Source organism: Hibiscus syriacus, unplaced genomic scaffold (genome assembly GCF_006381635.1).
Source record: "Hibiscus syriacus cultivar Baekdansim isolate YM2019G1 unplaced genomic scaffold, ASM638163v2 tig00110890_pilon, whole genome shotgun sequence".
NCBI classification, from domain to species: Eukaryota; Viridiplantae; Streptophyta; class Magnoliopsida; order Malvales; family Malvaceae; genus Hibiscus; species Hibiscus syriacus.
This window is the reverse complement of record NW_024062900.1, coordinates 224740-245182: the sequence shown is the minus strand read 5'-3', so window position 1 is coordinate 245182 and position 20443 is coordinate 224740. Positions and strand designations below refer to the sequence as shown.

The following is a 20443-nucleotide window of genomic DNA, read 5'->3' as shown; positions in this document are numbered from 1 at the left end:
CTTAATCCTACTTAGAATAAGTTGAACTAAAACTATAAAGAAAAGAAAGAGAGTATAGGGTATTCCTAGTAAGTCTAGACCTCATGATCTAAATGAGTATGAAAAAAAGAAGATGAACAACTTGGTCTACAGGTCAAATGTACTTGTTCAGTCTTTAGTATATTTAAAGATTTTCAGCGGTTTGAATTTTGGTGTTTGCGAATGGAGCAAATTAGGTTGAAAAGATCGCCTTCACCTCTGCAATACTCGATTTAAATTAGTCAATTAATAGACCAAATACCAGTGATTAATTCAAAAAAATTGATTTACAAAAAATTATTATCATATAATTTTATTCTAACTATTTTTCTAAGTATTTGCCAATTTCGACCAAATTGAATATTATTATTATTGAAATAATGAGTTTTCGATATATTTGTTGTATGTTTTTTAATTAAACAACTAACTATAATATAAAAAAATTCAAAATCTTTTAAAATTATTTATTTTAAAGATGCACACATATTTTATGGACGTTATCGTTTAAATTGAAGACTTTTAAGAATAAAAAGCTCTATTTTATCACTAAAGTTGTTAAATGGGATGAGAATTTTTTTTATTATTAAGCTAAGATGATTACAAAGTAATATATGTTTTAAATACTCTCAACTATTTGATAATGAACGTTCAATCACTCTATTGTAACCGCTGATGTTCGAACTCGTGATCTTTAAAATTAACAAATATTCTTTTAATAACTTAGGTAACTTGGTTTATGCGGAAGAGAAGTTTTTTATGTTTAATATTAGGAAATAACGTTAAATAAAATATAGTAAGTTAAAGATAATGAAATGATGATCAAGGAAAGTGGTGGTTGGTGCACTACGAAGTTAGTGCCGGTTGGGTTGCACTGGCACAAGGGCTCCACTTTGTGACATATAATGGAAGTGGGCTGTGGCTGTACTTGTTATTGTCAGTCCCTTGTCTTTGTGTATGTAATTCCTACAACCCTATTGGCTTAACTGCTAACTATAATTTTCTAATTGGGTTACGCCAATGTTACAGTAGACCTAACCTAATGGCCAGTCTGGCTTCGGATAAGGTGGTTCTTTTCTTTAATAATAAAATTAATATTTTTATTTAAATTTATTATAAAATATTAATCCAAAGATACTTTTAATATCTTATTATTTCAAAACGAGTTACGTTAAAACTTAAGCCCAATAATTTTAGACACACGTGGATCTGAATTTATTAAATAATCTGTAAAAAATATTATTTTTAAAAAATATAGATTCCAGTAATTATATTTATAGATTATAAGATATGTACGTATTATTAATGATAAATTTTTTAAAATATATATTAACTTATAATCATGATGAATTATTCAAAAAGTTAGGCATACATTTAAATAGACGGTGTTACATTATTTATCGTCTGACTGCAACTGTGACTTTTTTCTTCCCTTTCATTGCTCGGCTCCTTTGTACTCTGTAATATTTTATTCTAAAAATTATTTCTTTAAAAATAAATTATAAATATATTTGAATTATGAGTAATCACATTTGACTGCTCATCTTTGGTCATACCAACAACTAATTGGTATAATATAATGAGACATTAGATCCTTTAAGCAAGATCAATGATTCGAACTCTGTATTTACGAACGGAGCAAACTGGGTTCGGAGGGTCTCGCCCTCGACTCTACAATACCCGATCTAGATTAATCAATCAATATATCGAATATCAATAATTAATTTAAAAAAATCATAAACTCGATTAACTCATCATATAATCAATTAACTCATCATATATTCAATTAACTCATATAGTTTTCCTTCAACTCCATTTGATTGACCAAAAAGGTACTCACCCCTAATAACATCAACTAGAATCCTCGCATGATTGCATAACATATTCTCCATAAAAGCCTTATAAAGATGAGATATGTGAGCATGCTTCAATGGTTATTCTCCGTAAAAGTGTATTCTATTTTTATAATAATAATAATCAGAGTCATAAAGGGGTGTGAAAGTTTGATATCTTTTGTCATTATTACCATGGTTATTTGAGGAATTAGTAGGTTGTCGAATTCAAAAAGATGGACTGGGGGAATATGTAGAATTCACGTGAATTAGCGGACAAAAAATGGTGTCCCCTTTGCTGCAAAAAGTGTCTGGTTTTTCGAATCAGTACAAATCAAACCAACCTCACTTCACTTCTAAACTATTACTAGTGGTAGTGGAAGTAGTGGAGACCAACAAAAAAGATAAAATTTAAATGGATCTTGTGCATCTCCTCCTTCCTTTTTAACAATCAAAATCTTTTTAAATTATATAATAGTAGAACCTTCCTGTTCATCTTCATCTTCTTCTCCGTTTCACCACACTTGGTTTTAGTAAAGACTAGTGCTTGATGGAAAAGTTAAGAGAGTAGTCCGCAACTGGCTTGGCTTCTTCTTCTTCTTCCGTGAAATGAATAGCAAAGGGACCTTTTTGTTTTTGTCTTTTCAAGATTCTTGTGCGTTATAATAATAGTGAAAGTTGGTGGAGCGTTTTGCAGGATATCAGTGTCAATCTCTTCTCAACTCCTCTATTTCGTCTTCTTCTTCTTGCCCTAACCTTTGGGGCAACTGTTTTTTCTCCTTTTTGTTTTCTTTCATCATTGGGTGTTTTTTGCTATGGAGATGCATAGAAAAAGGAAGACGATGAGGTTCTTGGTCGTATTGTTGGTTTTCTTCTTCACAGAGATGGCAGCACCCTCTACTGCCAGCAGAAGCAGCTTATCTGTTCAAAATCTTGAGGTTCAAGCTCAGTTGAAGCTTTTGCATAAGCCTGCTGTTAAATCTATCGAGGTTAGAATTCTAATTTCATGAACAATTCTAAGCTCCCTTTCAATATAATTGGGCTCGGTTTCTTGTATTAGTTACTTAAAAGTAGTTTAACTGCTAATAGATTGTCAATTTAGACAAATTTTGTTATGTAATATGACTCTCCTTTGTTAATCCTCTGCATGTGTGTATGCATTGAACAGAGTCCAGATGGGGATATAATTGACTGCATCAATCTTGCTCACCAGCCGGCTTTTGATCATCCATTATTCAAAGACCATAAAATCCAGGTTGATTGATTGCTCTTATCTAACCACCATTGTTTGATGAGTTTAATTTCATCTATGGTCAGTCTTCTAAATGTTATATCTGACACTCCAGATGACCCCAAACTTTCACCCGGACCGTGCTTTTGCCGATAGCAAGATCACGTCTAAGAGGAAACCGGGATCTTCGAGGGAAACTACCCAGATGTGGCACTTGAATGGAAGGTGTCCAGAAGGGACTATCCCCATGAGAAGGACTAAAGAAGATGACTTGTTAAGAGCAAGCTCTATCAAAGCCTTTGGTAAAAAGAGGAACAAAAGTGTTCCTCAACCAAGGTCTGCAGATCCTGACCTTCTCAGTCAGAGTGGTCATCAGGTAGTATACTTTCTCCTGAAAGATTCCGGATTTAAACAACGGTAGTAAAATGATGTACGCCGATATACATTTGCCTGCGATCGTGATAAGTGTCTAACAAAACAATCTAGTTCCCCGGACAGACCTTACACTAATTGATCATTGCATATGATTATAATCCTCGTGAACATGAAATTAATGTATGTTGGTGCACATGTTCCTTTTTCATGGGTGGTTGGATGATGTAGCATGCAATAGCGTACGTCGATGGAGACAAGTACTATGGAGCTCAGGCAACCATTAACGTTTGGGAACCCAAAATTCAGCAGCCTAATGAATTCAGCTTGTCCCAAATCTGGATATTGGGAGGTGCATTTGGTGAAGATCTTAATAGCATTGAAGCAGGCTGGCAGGTACTACCTTCTTGCTTGGCAACAACTTCACATTATTTTCTTTGACTCAGTGTGTCAACTCATTGGCCTCTGTCTTTCTGTAGGTTAGCCCGGATCTGTATGGAGATAACCACACAAGACTCTTCACTTACTGGACTGTAAGACTAAACTCCATCTTACTGTCCTCTAGTCCTTTGACTTAGTGCGTCAACTCATTGGCCTCTGTCTTTCTATTTAACACAGAGTGATGCATATCAAGCCACGGGTTGCTATAATCTGCTGTGCTCAGGCTTCATTCAGATCAACAATGAAATCGCAATGGGTGCAAGCATCTACCCTCTTTCTGGTTATCATAGTCACCAATATGATATAAGCTTACTTGTTTGGAAGGTAAGAATAAAGAAGCTACTCATATATCCATGAGTGAATGATGTTGTATGCATGTGCGTTTTTACCTACAAATAATTTTAAACCAGTGCACAAACGGTATGTGGCAGGATCCGACGGAGGGGAACTGGTGGCTGCAATTCGGTAAGAAGTACGTGCTCGGTTACTGGCCAGCCTTCCTATTTTCCTACCTATCAGACAGTGCATCCATGATTGAGTGGGGAGGAGAGGTGGTGAACTCGGAGTCAGATGGAAAGCATACATCCACACAAATGGGAGTGGCCATTTCTCGAACGAAGGTTTCGGCAAAGCCAGTTACTTCAAGAACATTAAAATTGTTGATGGGTCCAACAATCTCAGGGAGCCTAAAGGCCTTGCCACTTTCACCGAGCAATCTAACTGCTACGATGTACAAACCGGAAAAGGCGGTAACTGGGGCAACTACTTTTACTACGGTGGTCCGGGTCGAAGCCCAAAGTGCCCTTGAAGCCAAGTGCATGGCCTTTCTTGTCTGAAGTTTAGGCTAGCGAATCGGTGAAATCATGCTGTCACCTATTAGTAGGAATACAGGTTTATATCACCCTATTAACTCTGCCAAAGGTTTGTCGTGAGAAAGTGAGGTTCCTAGCTGGTATTCTTTCCTTGGACATAAGATTTTATATTTTGATTTCCCTTCTCTTTTTCCCTTTCTACGTGTTATTAAACCCTGCCTAAACTATGTATTGTCTTTAATTTTTTGTCCTATGAGTTTGGGTTTCAGATTAAGATTTTATAAAAGAAAATTGTTATATTGAAATATAATCATCGCGAATGTTGTATCGATTGAAAAGTTTGTTTCAGTGACAAATATGCATGTTTATTCGAGTAATTTTAATAAAATTTTCACTCAAATTAAGTGAAAATATACAGAGAAAATAAAAAACGGTGAATGAAAGAGTGAACCACCATGGTTTTATTCTAGTGAAAAAACGAACGAAATTTTGTCACATTGTAAAATAAAGAATACATTGAACTAATAACCAGCTGGTCTAGTGGGATGAGATACTAGATCTCCTAAGTAAAGTCAGGAGTTTGAATCATGACGATTGAAAATGGAGTAAACTGACTTAGGATGATATCTATTACCTCTACAGTATCCGATCAAAATTAAATACCGATGGTTATACTAAAATCTAAAAAAATAAAGAATACATTGAAGGTTCGAATAAAAAGGTAAAATTAGACTAGTCAAGCAGAGAGATTAATGGTAACCTTTTCAGCGCCTCGCTTGCTTCCTTTTCTTACTTTCGTTAACAGTAATAGGCGGCGGCACCAGGCTTAGGGTGGTAGCCAGCCGCCCGTCTTCTTTTATTTTTATGTTTTATCTATTTTTCACTGATTAAAAACATAATATATGATATTTTTTATTTTATTTTATTAAGATATTGTCACTTTCTTTTTTATTTAATTAAATTGAGATCATTACGGGTTAACTACTAATATATTCTTTCAACTTAGTCCAACGTGTTCTCTGGACCGATGCGAGGAAACTTATCCGAGATGATCAACTTGAGATTGTGGATCTATCACATAATGACTTATCAGGGACCATACCACTTTCACTGGAACGTCTCAGTTTTTTGTCTGTTTTTAATGTTGCCCACAATCGGCTTCGTGGGAAGATCCCCTCTGGGGTCAATTTCAGACATTTCCAAATTCAAGCTTTGAAGGAAACAATCTCTGTGGTGATCATCGGTTCAGTTGTCAAGATAATGCAAGTGAAGGTCGTCATGAGACCCCAAAAAAGATCAAGGAGCAAAGATATCATCATTGGCATGGTTGTCGGAGTCATACTCGGGACAGCTTTTCTAATTGGCCTTCTTTATGTGCTTGTTTTGCGTACACATAAACGCAACGAGGTTGATCTAGAGAAAGAGGAGCCTGACACCAATGGTAAAGATTTAGATGACCACCTGGAATCAACCAACAATTTCGACCAAGCAAATATCATCGGTTGCGGGGGATCCGGTCTGGTTTATAGAGGCACTCTCCCTGATTGTTGTAAGGTTGCCATTAAACGGCTTTCCGATGATTGTGGTCAGATGGATAGAGAATTCCGCGCTGAAGTGGAAGCACTTCCAATCAAGAGCTCAGCACCCAAATCTAGTCCGTCTACAAGGATACTGCATGCATAAAAATGACAGGCTCTTGATTTACTCTTACATGGAAAATGGTAGTTTGGACTGTTGGTTGCACGAGAAAGTCGACGGAACTTCCATGCTTGATTGGGAAACAAGGCTGCAAATCGCAGAAGGGGCAGCTAGGGGTCTAGCTTGTTTGCAACAGTCGTGTGAGCCTCGTATTCTTCACCGAGACATAAAGTCGAGTTACATCCTTTCAGATGGCAACTTTAAAGCTCACTTAGCCGACTACGGCCTTGCAAGGCCCATACTTCCCTATGATACCCACGTAAGCACTGAGCTGGTAGGGACATCAGGCTACGTTCCTCCCGAATGTATATGTGCAAGCCAAAAGGATACCTGGGATTTAATCTATTGGGTGATGCGCATGAAGATGGAAAACCAGGAGAGAGAGGTTTTTATCCATTAATCTATGGCAAGCAGCATGATAAGGAATTTTTTTTTATATCTCTTTCGTTTGGTTATCGATTTGATTAAAAGTAAAATATTTATTCTTACTTTTAATAAAATTTTGTATCACAAATTGATCTATTAATCTATGCCAACAAATATAAATTATTTTTAAATTAAATTAATAATCAAATATATTTAATAAATTAATATAAAAAATATTTCTTAAAGTTAATATATTATGTAAGTAACATAGACCAAATATGTAATTACACCAAAATATTTAACTGTCACGACACATAATCTGTTAAATGTTAACTGTAGTTAATTGGTAGCGACCACTTCTTAATCAAATAAAAAACGAAAGTGATCATATATTATGTTTTTGAAATCAGTGAGGAAAAGTGAACAAAACATAATCATAAGTGATCAATCATATAGTTAACCCTAGTTTTTATTAAGTCTATCTTTTTTTTACATGTATTTTTGGGTAATTTATGTCAAATACCACTCATCTTTATGCTCGTGATCGAAAATTCCACTGGCGTTTCAATTTTGTCAATTTTAGCACGGACGTTTATGTTTTACTCCAATTAAGTCACCCTGCCGTTAATCCGTTAACGGCACGATGACATGGCATGGACGACCTTACTCCAATTAAGTCACCCCGCCGTTAATCCGTTAACGGCACGATGACATGACATGGACGAGCCATGACGGTGATGATGTGGATGCCTTACCAAAACGACGTCGTTTCAACACAACTATTTTGATGCTCAATAAAGACAAAACGACGTCGTTTTGCTTGAAAAAATTATTGAAATATTATATTACTAGAGGGATTTAAACCCTAAACCCCTTAAAATTAAACTAAATGCTTAACCATTGAACTGCATTATATTTTTCTGTTATCTTTTCTATAAAAGTTTTAAAATTTTAAAACTCCAATTAACAATGTTTGAACCCCAAATAAAATTGTTACGCGGTCGCACAGATAATGAGATAAAAAATTACTGGAATACTTGTATTAAGAGATGCCAACGTGCTGGGTTACCTCTGTATCCTCCTGAAGTGTGCTTGCAAGCACTGCAGGAGAGCCACAGTACCAGTGAAGCTAATAGATTGGATAAAGGACCTCATGATATCATGCAGAATAATAACTATGACATACCTGATGTCATAATTGACAGTTTAAAGGCCAATCAAAATGTGTTGCCTTATGTTCCTGAGCTTCCTTATATCTGCTAGCAGTATGCTGATGAAAGGTCTATGTTATTCTCAATATTGTGATTTCATGCCATCAACAATCCATCGCCAGAAGCGCCTTCGAGAATCACCAACCTTTTTCCCTGGTTATACCGGTGCTGTTAAAAATGAATGCCCTTTGTTTATGCAGTTTCAAGATGATATATCTGATAAGGCTGTTGAATCCTTTGGGCTGCCTTTTCCAATTGAACCAAATCCCGCAACAACAGTCATTTGGTTTATTCCCAGGTAGCCATACCCTTTCAAATGATGCATGGGTCTAGATGCTTGTGCATGGGTCTGTTAAATGTCTGAACTCCCTTGATATCTTCTACAACAATTGTATAAACTTCCGTGAAGCTTTTTTTGTTTGTTTCATTCATTTCATGATTTGTTTGATGTGAATACTCAATCGAACCTGGTGATTGAAAGTTCATTTGCGGTTGATATCATCGAAGGGTATGAGTCATGGATGTTTTTGGTCTGTTGTCTATGATTTTTTTTTTCTGTCAAACTGTTGAATGCGTGTATGCCGACATGAACTCCGAGGTATACAAATGCATTCGAGATGTTATAACTTTTAGAATAATTATGAACTTCCAGCATAGACTCTCCAGAACAAATGTTTTTCTATTTGATGCATTGTGTATGCCTTAACTGAAATGCTTATTTGTGCTAGGGTTGTTGACGAGGGAAACACAATTCTATTTCATTGCTAGGTTTCAAAATCTTTGTTTCTATTCAAGCAAGAGTTACTCAAGTTAAGCATTAGAATATTAGAATTTGATTTGTTCAAATTATTGAACATGACCAAGACTAACTTCCCCATTGCGTTGTAGCAATTCTTTGATCACAACGAAAAGAGCATTACCTTGATAACTCGAGGTAGAATTCAGAAGCCCACCAATAGCCTCAAGATTATCATATTCCAATTCTATTCGTCTATATCCAAGTCTCTATGCATGTCGAAGCGCATCACATATCGCCCACAACCTTGCATTCAACACTGAACAATTACCTGTACTTCGATAGGAGCCAAAGAGCTAGTCACCTTGATCCGAATGAAATACACAACCTACGACAGCTTGGTCATCAACTATATCCACCGCAGCATCGGTATTCATTTTAATCCACCCCTCCGTCGGCCTCCTCCGATAATTAGAGCTTGATTCCCGACCTTTCGCTAAAGAAATACATCGAATAGAATTCTGAATAACACCTTCAATTTCTTTCTTATAATCCATACTCGGTTTTAGGGACCGAGTTATTCATTAGCTCGGGGGCACTTGGTCTTACGCTGTTCTCGCCGCCGATCTCTTCGGTCATGGCAGATTCGATGGTCTCCGTTGCTACTTAGGTACCCGTATTAAATCATCACCGCCGTCGACATTAGAGTTCCATTGGGAAAAAGAAGACATATTTCACGTTATAGTGAAAGTTTACGACAATAACAAATGCCCCCGTCGCAAATTCTATAATACCTTTGAAAACGATGACGATTTAACTCCACCTCCAGTGCCTCCCAACACGGTAAAGAAAAAACGACGATGCAGAAAAAGGAAAACGACGCCGAAAAATCGGATGAGCACCTCATCGACCGAGAGCGGATTCTTTACCAGCGGAAGCTTTGAAGACTATGGTATTAACTAGGGATGGCAACGGGTCGGGTTCGGGCCGGGTATTGGTCCCCCCATCCCCGTTTAAAAAACCCATATCCGTCCCCGCTTAAAAAACCGCGGAGAAACGTGTATACCCGTTTAGCATAAACGGTTATTTAAACGGGTATCGGGTCGGGTATATATATATTTAAATTAAATATATAAATATTATATATATATATATATATATATATATATATATTAATTTAAATTAAATTTATTAATATTATGTATATATATATATATATATAATTATTTTTAATATTTATCGGATCGAGTATCGAGCCGGGTAATCGGGCCGAGGATTACCAAACCCGTCCCTATCTCCGTCCCCGTTTAGCATAAATTATTTTTCCCCGTCCCTGTCCCCGTTTAGCATAAACGATTTTTTCCCGTCCCCATTTAATTCGGTTTTCCCTATCGGGTTCGAATGTTTTTTTCATCCCTAGTATTAACGACAGAAAAACAGAAACCGTTGTTTCATCTTCGAGGAGCTCTTCCACTGATTCTCCCTCAGAGATGTTCAACACCAACTTAAAAATTATACTGGAAACAAAGCCTACGAGGCAAAGCAAGAAGAAACCAAAGAAAATTAAGAAGACAAGAAGGTACGCTATAAGATTTTCGTCATCGGAGAGCGAATCGCCAGTGAGGTTGTTGAGCTTCTTGCAACGGATGATACCGTGCACGGTGGACGGCAGAGTGAGGGAGAGTTTTGTGGTGGTGAAGAAATGTGAGTTTTGTGGTGGCGAATCTCCAACTTTTCTCAAGTAATACAGATGTTACGTGGACTAAATAACTTTAAAAAACCCGTCCATGTCATCGCCGTCACGACATTGACACGCCATGTCATCATGTCGTTAATGGATTAACGGTGAAGTGACTTAATTGGAGTAAAACATAAACGTTCGTGCTAAAATTGGTAAAATTAAAACGTTAGTATCATTTTCGATCTCAAGCATAAAGATGAGTGGTATTTGACATAAAATACTTTTTTTTTGCTTTTATAGCACTTTTCTTCTCTATCTTTTGACATTTTATAAATCTTTTCTATCGACTGTTCAATCATTCTTTTCGTTTAATTTTCTTAGGTTGGAATTGACACTGTCTCGACTGATCAATAAGACATTTATTTTTTATCTTGTTGTTCTTTCCAGCTTTGGACACTCGAATTGAATTTAGATACGCAGTTTGCATTCAGAGATAGTTTCTTACGACGCTCAACTCTGATTTGTTATTGTCGATGGTCTTTCAATAGTTTCATTCCTTGTTGTAGTTCGTTTGTCGATAGTCAAATCTATTTTTATCAATTTTCTATTCGAGTTTTTTGGATGGGTTTTATACTTATATTATTCTTATATAATCTCAAGTGACTAGTTTTTTTTTATATAATTATAGAAAAATATCATAATTATGTGTTTAGTTTACGCTTATAATTGTAAACCTTTAATTGTAATTTTAGATATTATCTATTTTAATAACACTAGCTACTACTATTTACATAAAAAAGGCAGAGAAATCGGTAAAACTGTTTGATTAATTTTTTAATATATTTTTTATTTTAAATATTTTATTTTTAAAAATCTTTCTTTAAAAAAAACTGACAATTACATTATTATTGGCTAACATGTGATATAACCTTATATTATTACGTCATTAAAAGTGAACACAATTAATAAAAAGTATGAAACAATGAATGAAATCACAGTACAATTATCTTTTTCTTTTTAGTCTCTATTGATCGATGATGGCATTAACTTTAATGTTAATTGTTAACTGTCGATATTTTTTATCGTCTTATTTTTCTCTATATCATATTTTTATTATTATTTTTTTTATTTTCAATAAGTATGTATGTGTTGTATGTTTTCATCTGATTTTATGACAAGTTTTCTTATGTTTTTGGCACATTTTTTGATTCTTTGATTATTTTTTAATTTATCTTTCTTTAAGGGTTGATTTGATATTATCACTACTGATCAAGATGACGTTTATTTAATACATTGTTGATCTTCTATGCTTTAGACCCTTGTATTAGATTTGGATATCCGATTTGCGTTTGTGGATAGCTTTTCACGTCACTCGAGTCTGATTTGCGGTTTGTCAGTGATCTTTTAATAGATTAATCTCTTTTTGTGATTTGTTTGCAGATGCGATCATGTCTATTTGTATCTTTGTTCGAGTTTCTTAGTTAGATTTATACTTTTTTTATATGGTCCTTATGTGATCATAAGTTACTAGTTTTGTTTCAATGATTATAATTTTTTCCTAATTATGTGTTTAATTTACGATAGTGATTGTAAATCTTTATTGTAATTTGAGATATTTTCTATTTTGAATAAAATTAGTACTCTATAAAAAAAAATACCAACTTTGAAAAAAAATTATGTGTCAACTTTGAAACAAAAATTCTTAAGTGTCAACTTGAAAGAATATATGTAATTTAAGTAGCTTGAAATAAAAAAAAATTGTAATAACTTGAGAATATACTTCTTCGGGTGCCAAATATATATTTAAACTTTAATTTATCAACAAATTCACAGTTAAATATATGAGTTACCATGCCACATTACAAGCAGTACATGCATCATTGTAATCAGATAATAAGCATAAAGTTCAGATAATTTCTAAGGTTTTCAACGTTAAATGTACAAAATCTGATTGCCCTCCAAAGTTTAGGAGAAAACCGATTATATTTGTGGGATTACCTGGCTCTGGACAATTGTATGGCCTCTTGGTCTACAGTTGAATCTTCACCCCAAGTGAACTGATGAGAGAAAAGCATGAACTCTCGATTCCTTACTTCTTCGAGCTCCTCCCATTCCGCCCATCTCACGGCCAGCCCCACTCCATCCAACATTTTCACCACTTCCGCCATCGTCGGCCGGTCTTCGGGCGAGCTCTGGGTGCACAGCAATGCAACTCGAACAATCGTTTCGACTTCTTTCGGATCATAAACCTTCAAGTTCCCATCAACAATGTCATCAACCCTGTTTTCTCTCAGCAGCTTTTTTATCTGGTAACATCAAATTTCCATCAGCCTAAGAAATCTTCAACAAAGCTACAAGTTCAATCATGTATAAAAGTCTTACATGATCGAGTAGAAGGACATCCTCTTCCTCTTCTAACCGAGCGAAATCTATTGCACGCTGACCGGTTACAAGTTCCAGAAGCATTATACCGTATCCAAAGACGTCCGTTTTTTCAGAAGATTTCCCCGTGGTCAAATATTCTGGAGCAATGTGACCCATGGTGCCTCGTACTTGAGTAGTGACATGAGTCAACTTCGTGTCGACAAGCTTTGCTAGCCCGAAATCGCCGAGAACAGCTTCGAAATCGTCGTCTAAAAGGATGTTTGCAGCTTTTAAATCACGGTGTATTATCTTCGGATTGCAATGCTCGTGTAGATACTCCAATCCATGTGCTGCTCCGAAAGCTATGCGTTTCCTCATTGGCCAGTCCAAGCCCTTGTCTCCAGGTTTTCGATCTATAGAAATATTTCAGGTGTAAATTATGGTAAAAATGGCATATGAATGTCACAAGTTAAGTTAATGGTTGATGTGACTCAAAAAGGACAAGTACCTCTGAGTTGATATGCTACACTTAAATTTTGCATGAAAGGATAAACAAGAATTCTTTCGGACGCCGTTGTGCAGAACCCGATCAGCCGTAGAAGATTCTTGTGAACAGCAACGCTTATCAGCTGGACTTCCCTATGGAACGCAGCTTCACCGCCGGGACTATAATAATCTGCGAGGCGCTTCACGGCGACCTTGGTGTTGTCGGAGAGGACACCTTTATAAACTCTTCCGAACCCTCCTTGTCCAATGATGTTGCCCTCGTTGAAATCGTCCGTGGCGAGTTGGATTTCACGCCATGAGAATCGCCGTAGCTGGCCAAAGGAAATTTTGAGGTCATCTTCACCTAAAGTTCAGAAACTGCAAGCGTTAACTTCTACGAACTAAAGAAAACAAGTAGACTTTAGCACTACTTTTAACTCATAAATCAAGGAAATGTTATGTGGAAAACACAAATAAAGAAAAGAAAATCACCGGTGACATCGACGAAAACATCACGATTAAGCTTTCGTACTTGATAATACCGGGACACGATTAGAGCTCCAAGTGATAGAATTATGATAGCAGCACAACTTGCAGAGGTTACAACAATCCTAATTTCGGACCTATTGGTTGAAACTGCCCAAACATACCATATTTAAGCCCACATGCGAAATTGATGTAGTAAAAAAGCTGGTACAGAGGACAAACCAGGAAGTGTAGTAGGTGAAACACAAGGTTGTTCCAAGCTAGAGCCACAAGCAAGATGTGTTCCATTGAAGCTGACAAAATAACATTGTCAATAGGGTGCTGCAAGTAGAAGAGTTAAAGGAGATAGAATTTCTGATGAAGCTTACTTGATTCTTGGAACCAAGAATAAATTCCTTGGAATTCTTCCAGTTAAATTGTTGGATGAAAGATCCCTGCCAAGAAAATAGATTTGTGAATATGAAAGAGGGTGAAGTAGAGAAATGAACACCACAAGACTTGTATACAAGTTTGATACAATTTATCAAACAAGAATTTTATTATGGAATAGAAGCACATATATGACTGGTTCCCATTAACTACCAAAACTTATATCTTAATCGGATTTAGTGGTGACTGTCCAATATCGATATGCATCCAATTCAATGAATGAGGAAGATTATACCCTGTACTCATGTTCGAATATGTGTAGGACACAAGTGTCAGGTGCAAGTATTTCAAGGAAAATGAAGAGCTCGAGGAAAAAGCATTAGTAAAAGTGGGAAAATACAGCTAGTGTTATCCATTTGCTTATGAGAAAGGGAAAGAACAGTCTTACAGATTCTTTAAATTGGATAATTGACCCCAATTTTCTGGAATAGAACCACTGAATTTATTATTTGCAAGATTCAGAACTTCTAGGTGCACCATATCACCAAGGAAATCAGGCAACAAACCATTTAGATTATTGTCTTGTAAATCCCTGCAAAAGTAGACAAAAGCTAGTAAGACTCTAACACACCATCATGGAAAGATAAAGACAATACTGCTAAACTATTAAACGTTTAACATTTTAGTATGGCATGATAAACAAGCATATCATAACAGAAGTCGGCCCAAATTTAAGGCACATCTAGTGAAACCCAGTTCTCAACAGAAGCATCTTTCATATGCAAACTGAAGTGCTTATATGATCAAAGTTTTGGTTGTTCCTTTTACTCTACGGGATACCAAATCACAGATAAAGACAATTCAATGAATGATGATGAAATTCAGCACCATCATACAGCATCATTATGACTTACAAGTTAACCAGAAACTTCAGTTTCTTAATCGAAGGCGAAAGAGTTCCTGAAAATCCATTTGATGCAAGATTCCTGCCAATTCATACTTTCCAATGTTATTTTTAGTTGTTACCTTAGGAAACGAAGATGTGGATTTTTCTAAAAAGATGAGTAATAAAATTATTGCCAAATAAGCAAAGCCTTTCATTACAAATCAACCACAATTCAATTTCCATTCAAAATGGTGAACTTACAAGGATATGACATTCCCATTCCTACAGTTGACATGAGACCAGCTAAAGCAGGGACTGACAAGATTATTGTTCCAATCAGTTATTCGACCACTGGAATCATTGAGAGCCTTGAGAAACTCAAGCAAAGCATTACCTGAACATTTGGAGAATCATTAAACATGAATCCAATTTGAATCCCTCGTAAGAGAATTCAGAAACGATTCGACTATAAATGGTATATCCAACACCTGTTGACGCCTATAAATACTTCCTTTAACATTCATTTCACACAATTAACTCTGAAATTTTTCGCATGCATTTCTCTTCATGAATTTTCTCTTGTTTCACTCTATTTTGGTTCGTTGTTCATGTGTGTTCAAGAAGAACTTGAATCGTCTTCTTCTTCCTACAATTACTGGCAACTGAATAAACAAAATATGGTATGCTGCTTTTGACATAATTCAATATTAAGGGAAACCTGTTCACATATTCTTTTTCCCCCACATGAATCTTCATAAATAAGATCAGAAAAATAAATTGAAACCAGCAACAGTTGGGCTTTTAAGTTATGGTTACCATACCCTCAACATCAGGTTGTTGGGCGGCATCTGGGAAAAGCTTCAAAACTACAACCTTTTCCTGTATTCTCCCAGGAAAATGGACCCAAAAACCTGTCAACACCTTTGAAAATGCAGGAAAAAAAGGGGAAATTATTTACTTTACATCATGTTACTAAGAAAGTAGGCTATTTTTCGTTACACAATAGGGCACACAAACTAGTGTCAAAAACTAAAAACAGAAAAAAAGGGTGGAGCCCAACATCTCTTTTGCAAGTTAGCAATTCATCTAAGCTCATCTCTCCCATTCTTTTGGTGCCATTAAGGGCTTCAGGTTCTTTTGAAAGGTGTTTTATGGCGACATTTGTCTAATAATCAACTTGTATTGTACACAGTGATGGACCGAGGGGTAGGGACGAACCCAGGATTTTAGTTAAAGGGAAAAGTATAATTAATAACAGAAAATGGGATAGCAAAATCAAAATAAATCAAAATTTAAAGACCTAAATAGGTAATTATCCCTATATTTTTAAATGCACCCAGAGCCTACATCAGGGGAAATGGTCCAAAACTTTAAATTCCTAAATATTTTAAATATTTTTTATATTTTTTATTAATAATTTATTTTTATTTTTTGAATTTTATAAGTTAGTCTCTTTTAAAATATTATAACTCCATTCTTCTAATATAAAATCATACATTCAGTTAAAGATTATAAAGATTACAAAAACAAAAAAGGAACGGTGAAAATATATGTGCAGAAAAGAAAAGCAAAAATAAGAGCAATGAGCAGGGTGACATGGTTGCAACTTTGGGTCGTCAATGGCTAAGTGGCTAATGGTTTGCAGTGTTGAGTTTTCAAGGTCTACAGTGAGTCATAATGAAGCAGGAAAGACAAAGCGTGTACAATTTTGCAGAATGTTGTTTTTAGGTGAATATACGAGTTTGAGTTGGTTGAGTAGGTCTGTAGCTGCAGTGCAGCAGCAAACGAGAATTCAAGGCAGTCAGTAATGTGGTGGCATGGCCTACATCCTTTCTTTACACTACTTCACTTTTACTTTGGTTCACAGAATATAAGATTACCGATAGAAATAAAAGATTACCAAGAAATATGATTACGGGGAATGTTATATTTTATGTTTGGTTTGTTTAACAGAAATGTAAGATTACTGTGTTTAGTTAAAAGAATAAAAGATTATTAAAATATATATTTGACTAAATTATCATTATTATATATTTGTATAATATTACAAATTGTAAAATATTTATATATATTTTTAAAAAAATTAAATTCATAATATTTATATATTTTTTTACAAAATTAAAAATATAAAAAAAGTTTAATGAAAGGGTAAATTTTTTTTAACCTCTGAACTTCATATAAAATTTTAATTAGACTTTTTTTTGTAAATCTAAAATAATTTAAGGATAAATTTATAATTTAAACTTCGTATAATTTTTATTATTCAATGACAGAATAATGATATTTTTGAAAAAAAATAATAATTTAAGGGTATTTTAGTCCAAAACGCCGATAATGTTACAATACCTAAGGGAAGAGAGCTAATAACATTTCTGGTAATATACCTAAAAAATCTACTATTAGTATTAAAATATTACCGAGAATGAAATTCCCGGCCATGTTTGGTTGGCCTTGAACCAAACACCCCCTTAAAAATTAACAACACCCTGGCCCTACACTGCTTAAAAAACAAGCTTCATGTTTTCCAGAAAAAGAGTGCATCGCTCTAGTTTCCAAATGGGTAAACCCCAGAAATCCAAACACTAAAAACTACACCCACAACCTCAGATGCTATAAAGTTATCACAAATCTTTTCCTTCACCTTATATTTTAGGGTGTCTTTGACTATCAGTCTTCATTTAAAGATTCCAACAATAGAAAGAACCCTCTTAAGGCAACGTATTTTATTCCCTTCCTGACCCGGCTCACCTACCTCTGAAGCTGGAATGCCTTTTATAGGGGAGGCTGCGCTACCCGAGGAATCGAAAGTTTGAAGTGGGATGTGGAATGTGATCGGCGATGGATGGTGGTTACAAGCATCCAGCCAAGGGGGACGGGTTTGGGATGTTTTTATGGACACTAAATTTGATTTAAGATGACAAAACAAGTATCATCCGATGATGGTGAACCACGACGAGGTGATTTGAAATCTAGAGTGTTTCCCTGTATTGTCGTTAATTGTTTAATGATAGTGTGACTAAAACATGAGCAATGTCAAAATTAAGTAATAAAATTAAAATATTTTAAATTTTAATGATAAAAATAGGAGTAAGAAGAAAGTTGAATAGTGACACTTGCAATTTATCCTTTATATAACTGCAATCAAAATCAAAATCAATAATTACAAAAAAAAAAATTAACAAATTGATAACTTTATTATATATGAATCTTTACCAAAAACAACTTTACATACTCACTAAATCTGTTCATCGACGGTTAACCGTATCGTTTAGGCTAAACGATCGATTAATTGTTATAATGATTATATAAAATTTTTCTAATCATTTAACTTTTTACTCAACCCATTTAACAAAATCAAAATATCATTGAAATTAATTTATATTATGATAAACAAGTGATTTTATTAACAAATTATTATGTTTAGCTCTTTCGGTGGAAACTAACAAATATATTTTTTTTGATAGAAAAACTAATATATTTAATATCAAAATTTTAATTTATTTGTTAATCTTATTTTAATCGAATAATCCGTGACCTCGAGATCACATCGACCCCCCGTGGGACTCAGAGTAAATTACTAATCACGATTAGAACCACGTATTTGAGCTAAAACAATACACCAACTGTTTGTTTAAATGCCAAAATACGTCCAATAAAACAGTAGGAGCAAAATAGACAGAGATAATCAGTTTTCAGAAATTATCTAAGCCAGATATACTTCAACAAGAATCATGTCAGCATCTTTAAGAAAGAAAATACCTGATTTGGCAGCCATGGATGTTGCAGCAAAACCAGGAAACCATGGGAAAATAAAACAAGCAAAGTGCAGAAGATGACAAGAAGAAGAAGCCGAGCAGATAACTCAAGACACGCTGCTGCTGCTGATGATGATAATGATGGGTTTAACGATGATGAATGAAGATTATGTGAAAATGGGAAGTAATGGTTTTAGTGCAGGGTCGGTTCCCATAAAAGCAGCACTAATTCGATAAAACGATTAAAAAAACAAAGCAAAAGCAAAAGAAATTCTGACAAGTGACAAGGGTTGAGTGCACGGCTGCTCAAATATTTAATACAGTCATCATCGATCGAACTAAATTTTCATCAATCGAATTAATTAATTTTTTTAATGGTTAATTGAATCGAATAAAATTTGGTTATTTTAATCGAATTAACCAATTTTTTTATAATTTTTAATTAGATTAATTTGAATATAATAGAAATATTTTTTATTTGGGTTAAAATTTAATTATGTATTAATAATTTAATGAGCATAGTATGATTAAAAAATAATTAGATCTTAATTTTTAATGAGTTTTAACTTAAAATATGTATTTAATATATATAATATATTTAATAATTCCAGTTAATTGACTGATTTCGGATCGATTTAATCGTTAATCGAATATTAAAAAAAAATATTAATTGTTTCTGACCGAACTAATTTGATGACCGAGAATTAATCGAATTAATTTAGTTTGATAGATTAATTCTATTAAAACCGAATAATGAATACCCTAGGTAAGTGAATATATATTAAGGTGGAATAGAATATATTTGTTGAGTGAAATACAGAGTCGCGGAATAGAATATTATGATAATTGATATCATTTCATGTTTTGGTTGGGTATTAGATTTCAACTCGGAAGGTGGGTTGAGAATGAGAATGAGAATGAGAATCCCACTAATTAATGCCTCTTCTCTGCCTTTTATCTTTCTTCGATTAGAATACTAATATAATTATTATTTCTTTTATTCAATTTTCTAATTTAATTCCTTTAAAAAAAAGGGTGATTTTCCCTAGGAAACTTTCCATGTCAGGCATCGGTTAGATTATATTTCCCGATCTAACACCATTTGCAGAAAGACGCCCCCTGTGGCACGTTTTACGTTGATCTGACGCCACGTGGGGTAAAGCGTGCCCCTGAAACGCGTCTTATGCTGAGTTAGATACACGTGACTAAAGCGCAGCCCCTGGGGCGCGTCTTACCTTTAATTCTGACACGCGTCAGAAATGCGCGTCCCATGTAGTGCGCCTTAGCTTTAATGACCCAACTACCCGGTCGTTCACAACCCATCTCTTCCTATAAATACCCCTATCCTCAATCACTTTCATCACACCAAATCCTCTCAACTTCTCTCAAATACTCTTATATTCTCTTATAATTGTTTAAGGTATATTTTATTATATTTAGTATTTTGTTAGTAATTTATTTAAATTTAAATTTTTTGATATTTGATTTAATTAATTTTTTTACAAATATAAAATGGAAGGCGGTCTACTTCGCTTGAATATAAATCATATATATCAACATTTTGCTGATACGGTAACATTTTAATATAATTTAAATTAATAATAATAATAATTTATTTATATATTTAATGAATGGTTATTAGTTTAAGAATTAATTTTTGTAATTATTTATATTTTAGGAGAGGGACTGTATATTATATCAT

The 20443-nt window shown here is 34.6% G+C and overlaps 1 protein-coding gene and 2 pseudogenes across 2 annotated transcripts; 2 read left to right on the top strand and 1 right to left on the bottom strand.

Moving 5' to 3' along the window:
* The first annotated feature begins 2307 nt into the window (after positions 1 to 2307).
* LOC120144600 lies at positions 2308 to 4900 on the top strand (annotated as a pseudogene).
* Positions 4755 to 6869, top strand: LOC120144903 (annotated as a pseudogene).
* A 5449-nt stretch (positions 6870 to 12318) lies between these two features.
* On the bottom strand, positions 12319 to 18952 carry LOC120144471 (probable LRR receptor-like serine/threonine-protein kinase At5g63710). 2 transcript variants are annotated; one of them, XM_039158508.1, is made up of 11 exons: positions 18746 to 18952; positions 15808 to 15897; positions 15248 to 15380; positions 15015 to 15086; positions 14549 to 14692; positions 14100 to 14165; positions 13954 to 14024; positions 13738 to 13881; positions 13268 to 13609; positions 12778 to 13172; positions 12319 to 12701 (listed from the first exon to the last, which is right to left on the bottom strand). In XM_039158508.1, the coding sequence occupies exons 1-11, from the start codon at positions 18759 to 18761 to the stop codon at positions 12390 to 12392; spliced, it is 1785 nt and encodes a 594-aa protein (XP_039014439.1). In that variant the 5' UTR covers positions 18762 to 18952; the 3' UTR covers positions 12319 to 12389. The 2 variants fall into 2 exon arrangements, with proteins under 2 accessions (XP_039014439.1, XP_039014440.1); XM_039158509.1 differs by lacking the exon at positions 15808 to 15897 and having other exon boundaries at positions 18746 to 18950.
* Between the last annotated feature and the right edge of the window lie 1491 nt (positions 18953 to 20443).

Coding starts and splice junctions, on each gene's coding strand:
- LOC120144471 (XM_039158508.1), bottom strand. Junction 15,381..15,807: donor CCAACAACCTGATGTTGAGG/GTATGGTAACCA, acceptor CCAAATGTTCAG/GTAATGCTTTGCTTGAGTTT. Junction 14,025..14,099: donor TTCTTGGTTCCAAGAATCAA/GTAAGCTTCATC, acceptor TTATTTTGTCAG/CTTCAATGGAACACATCTTG.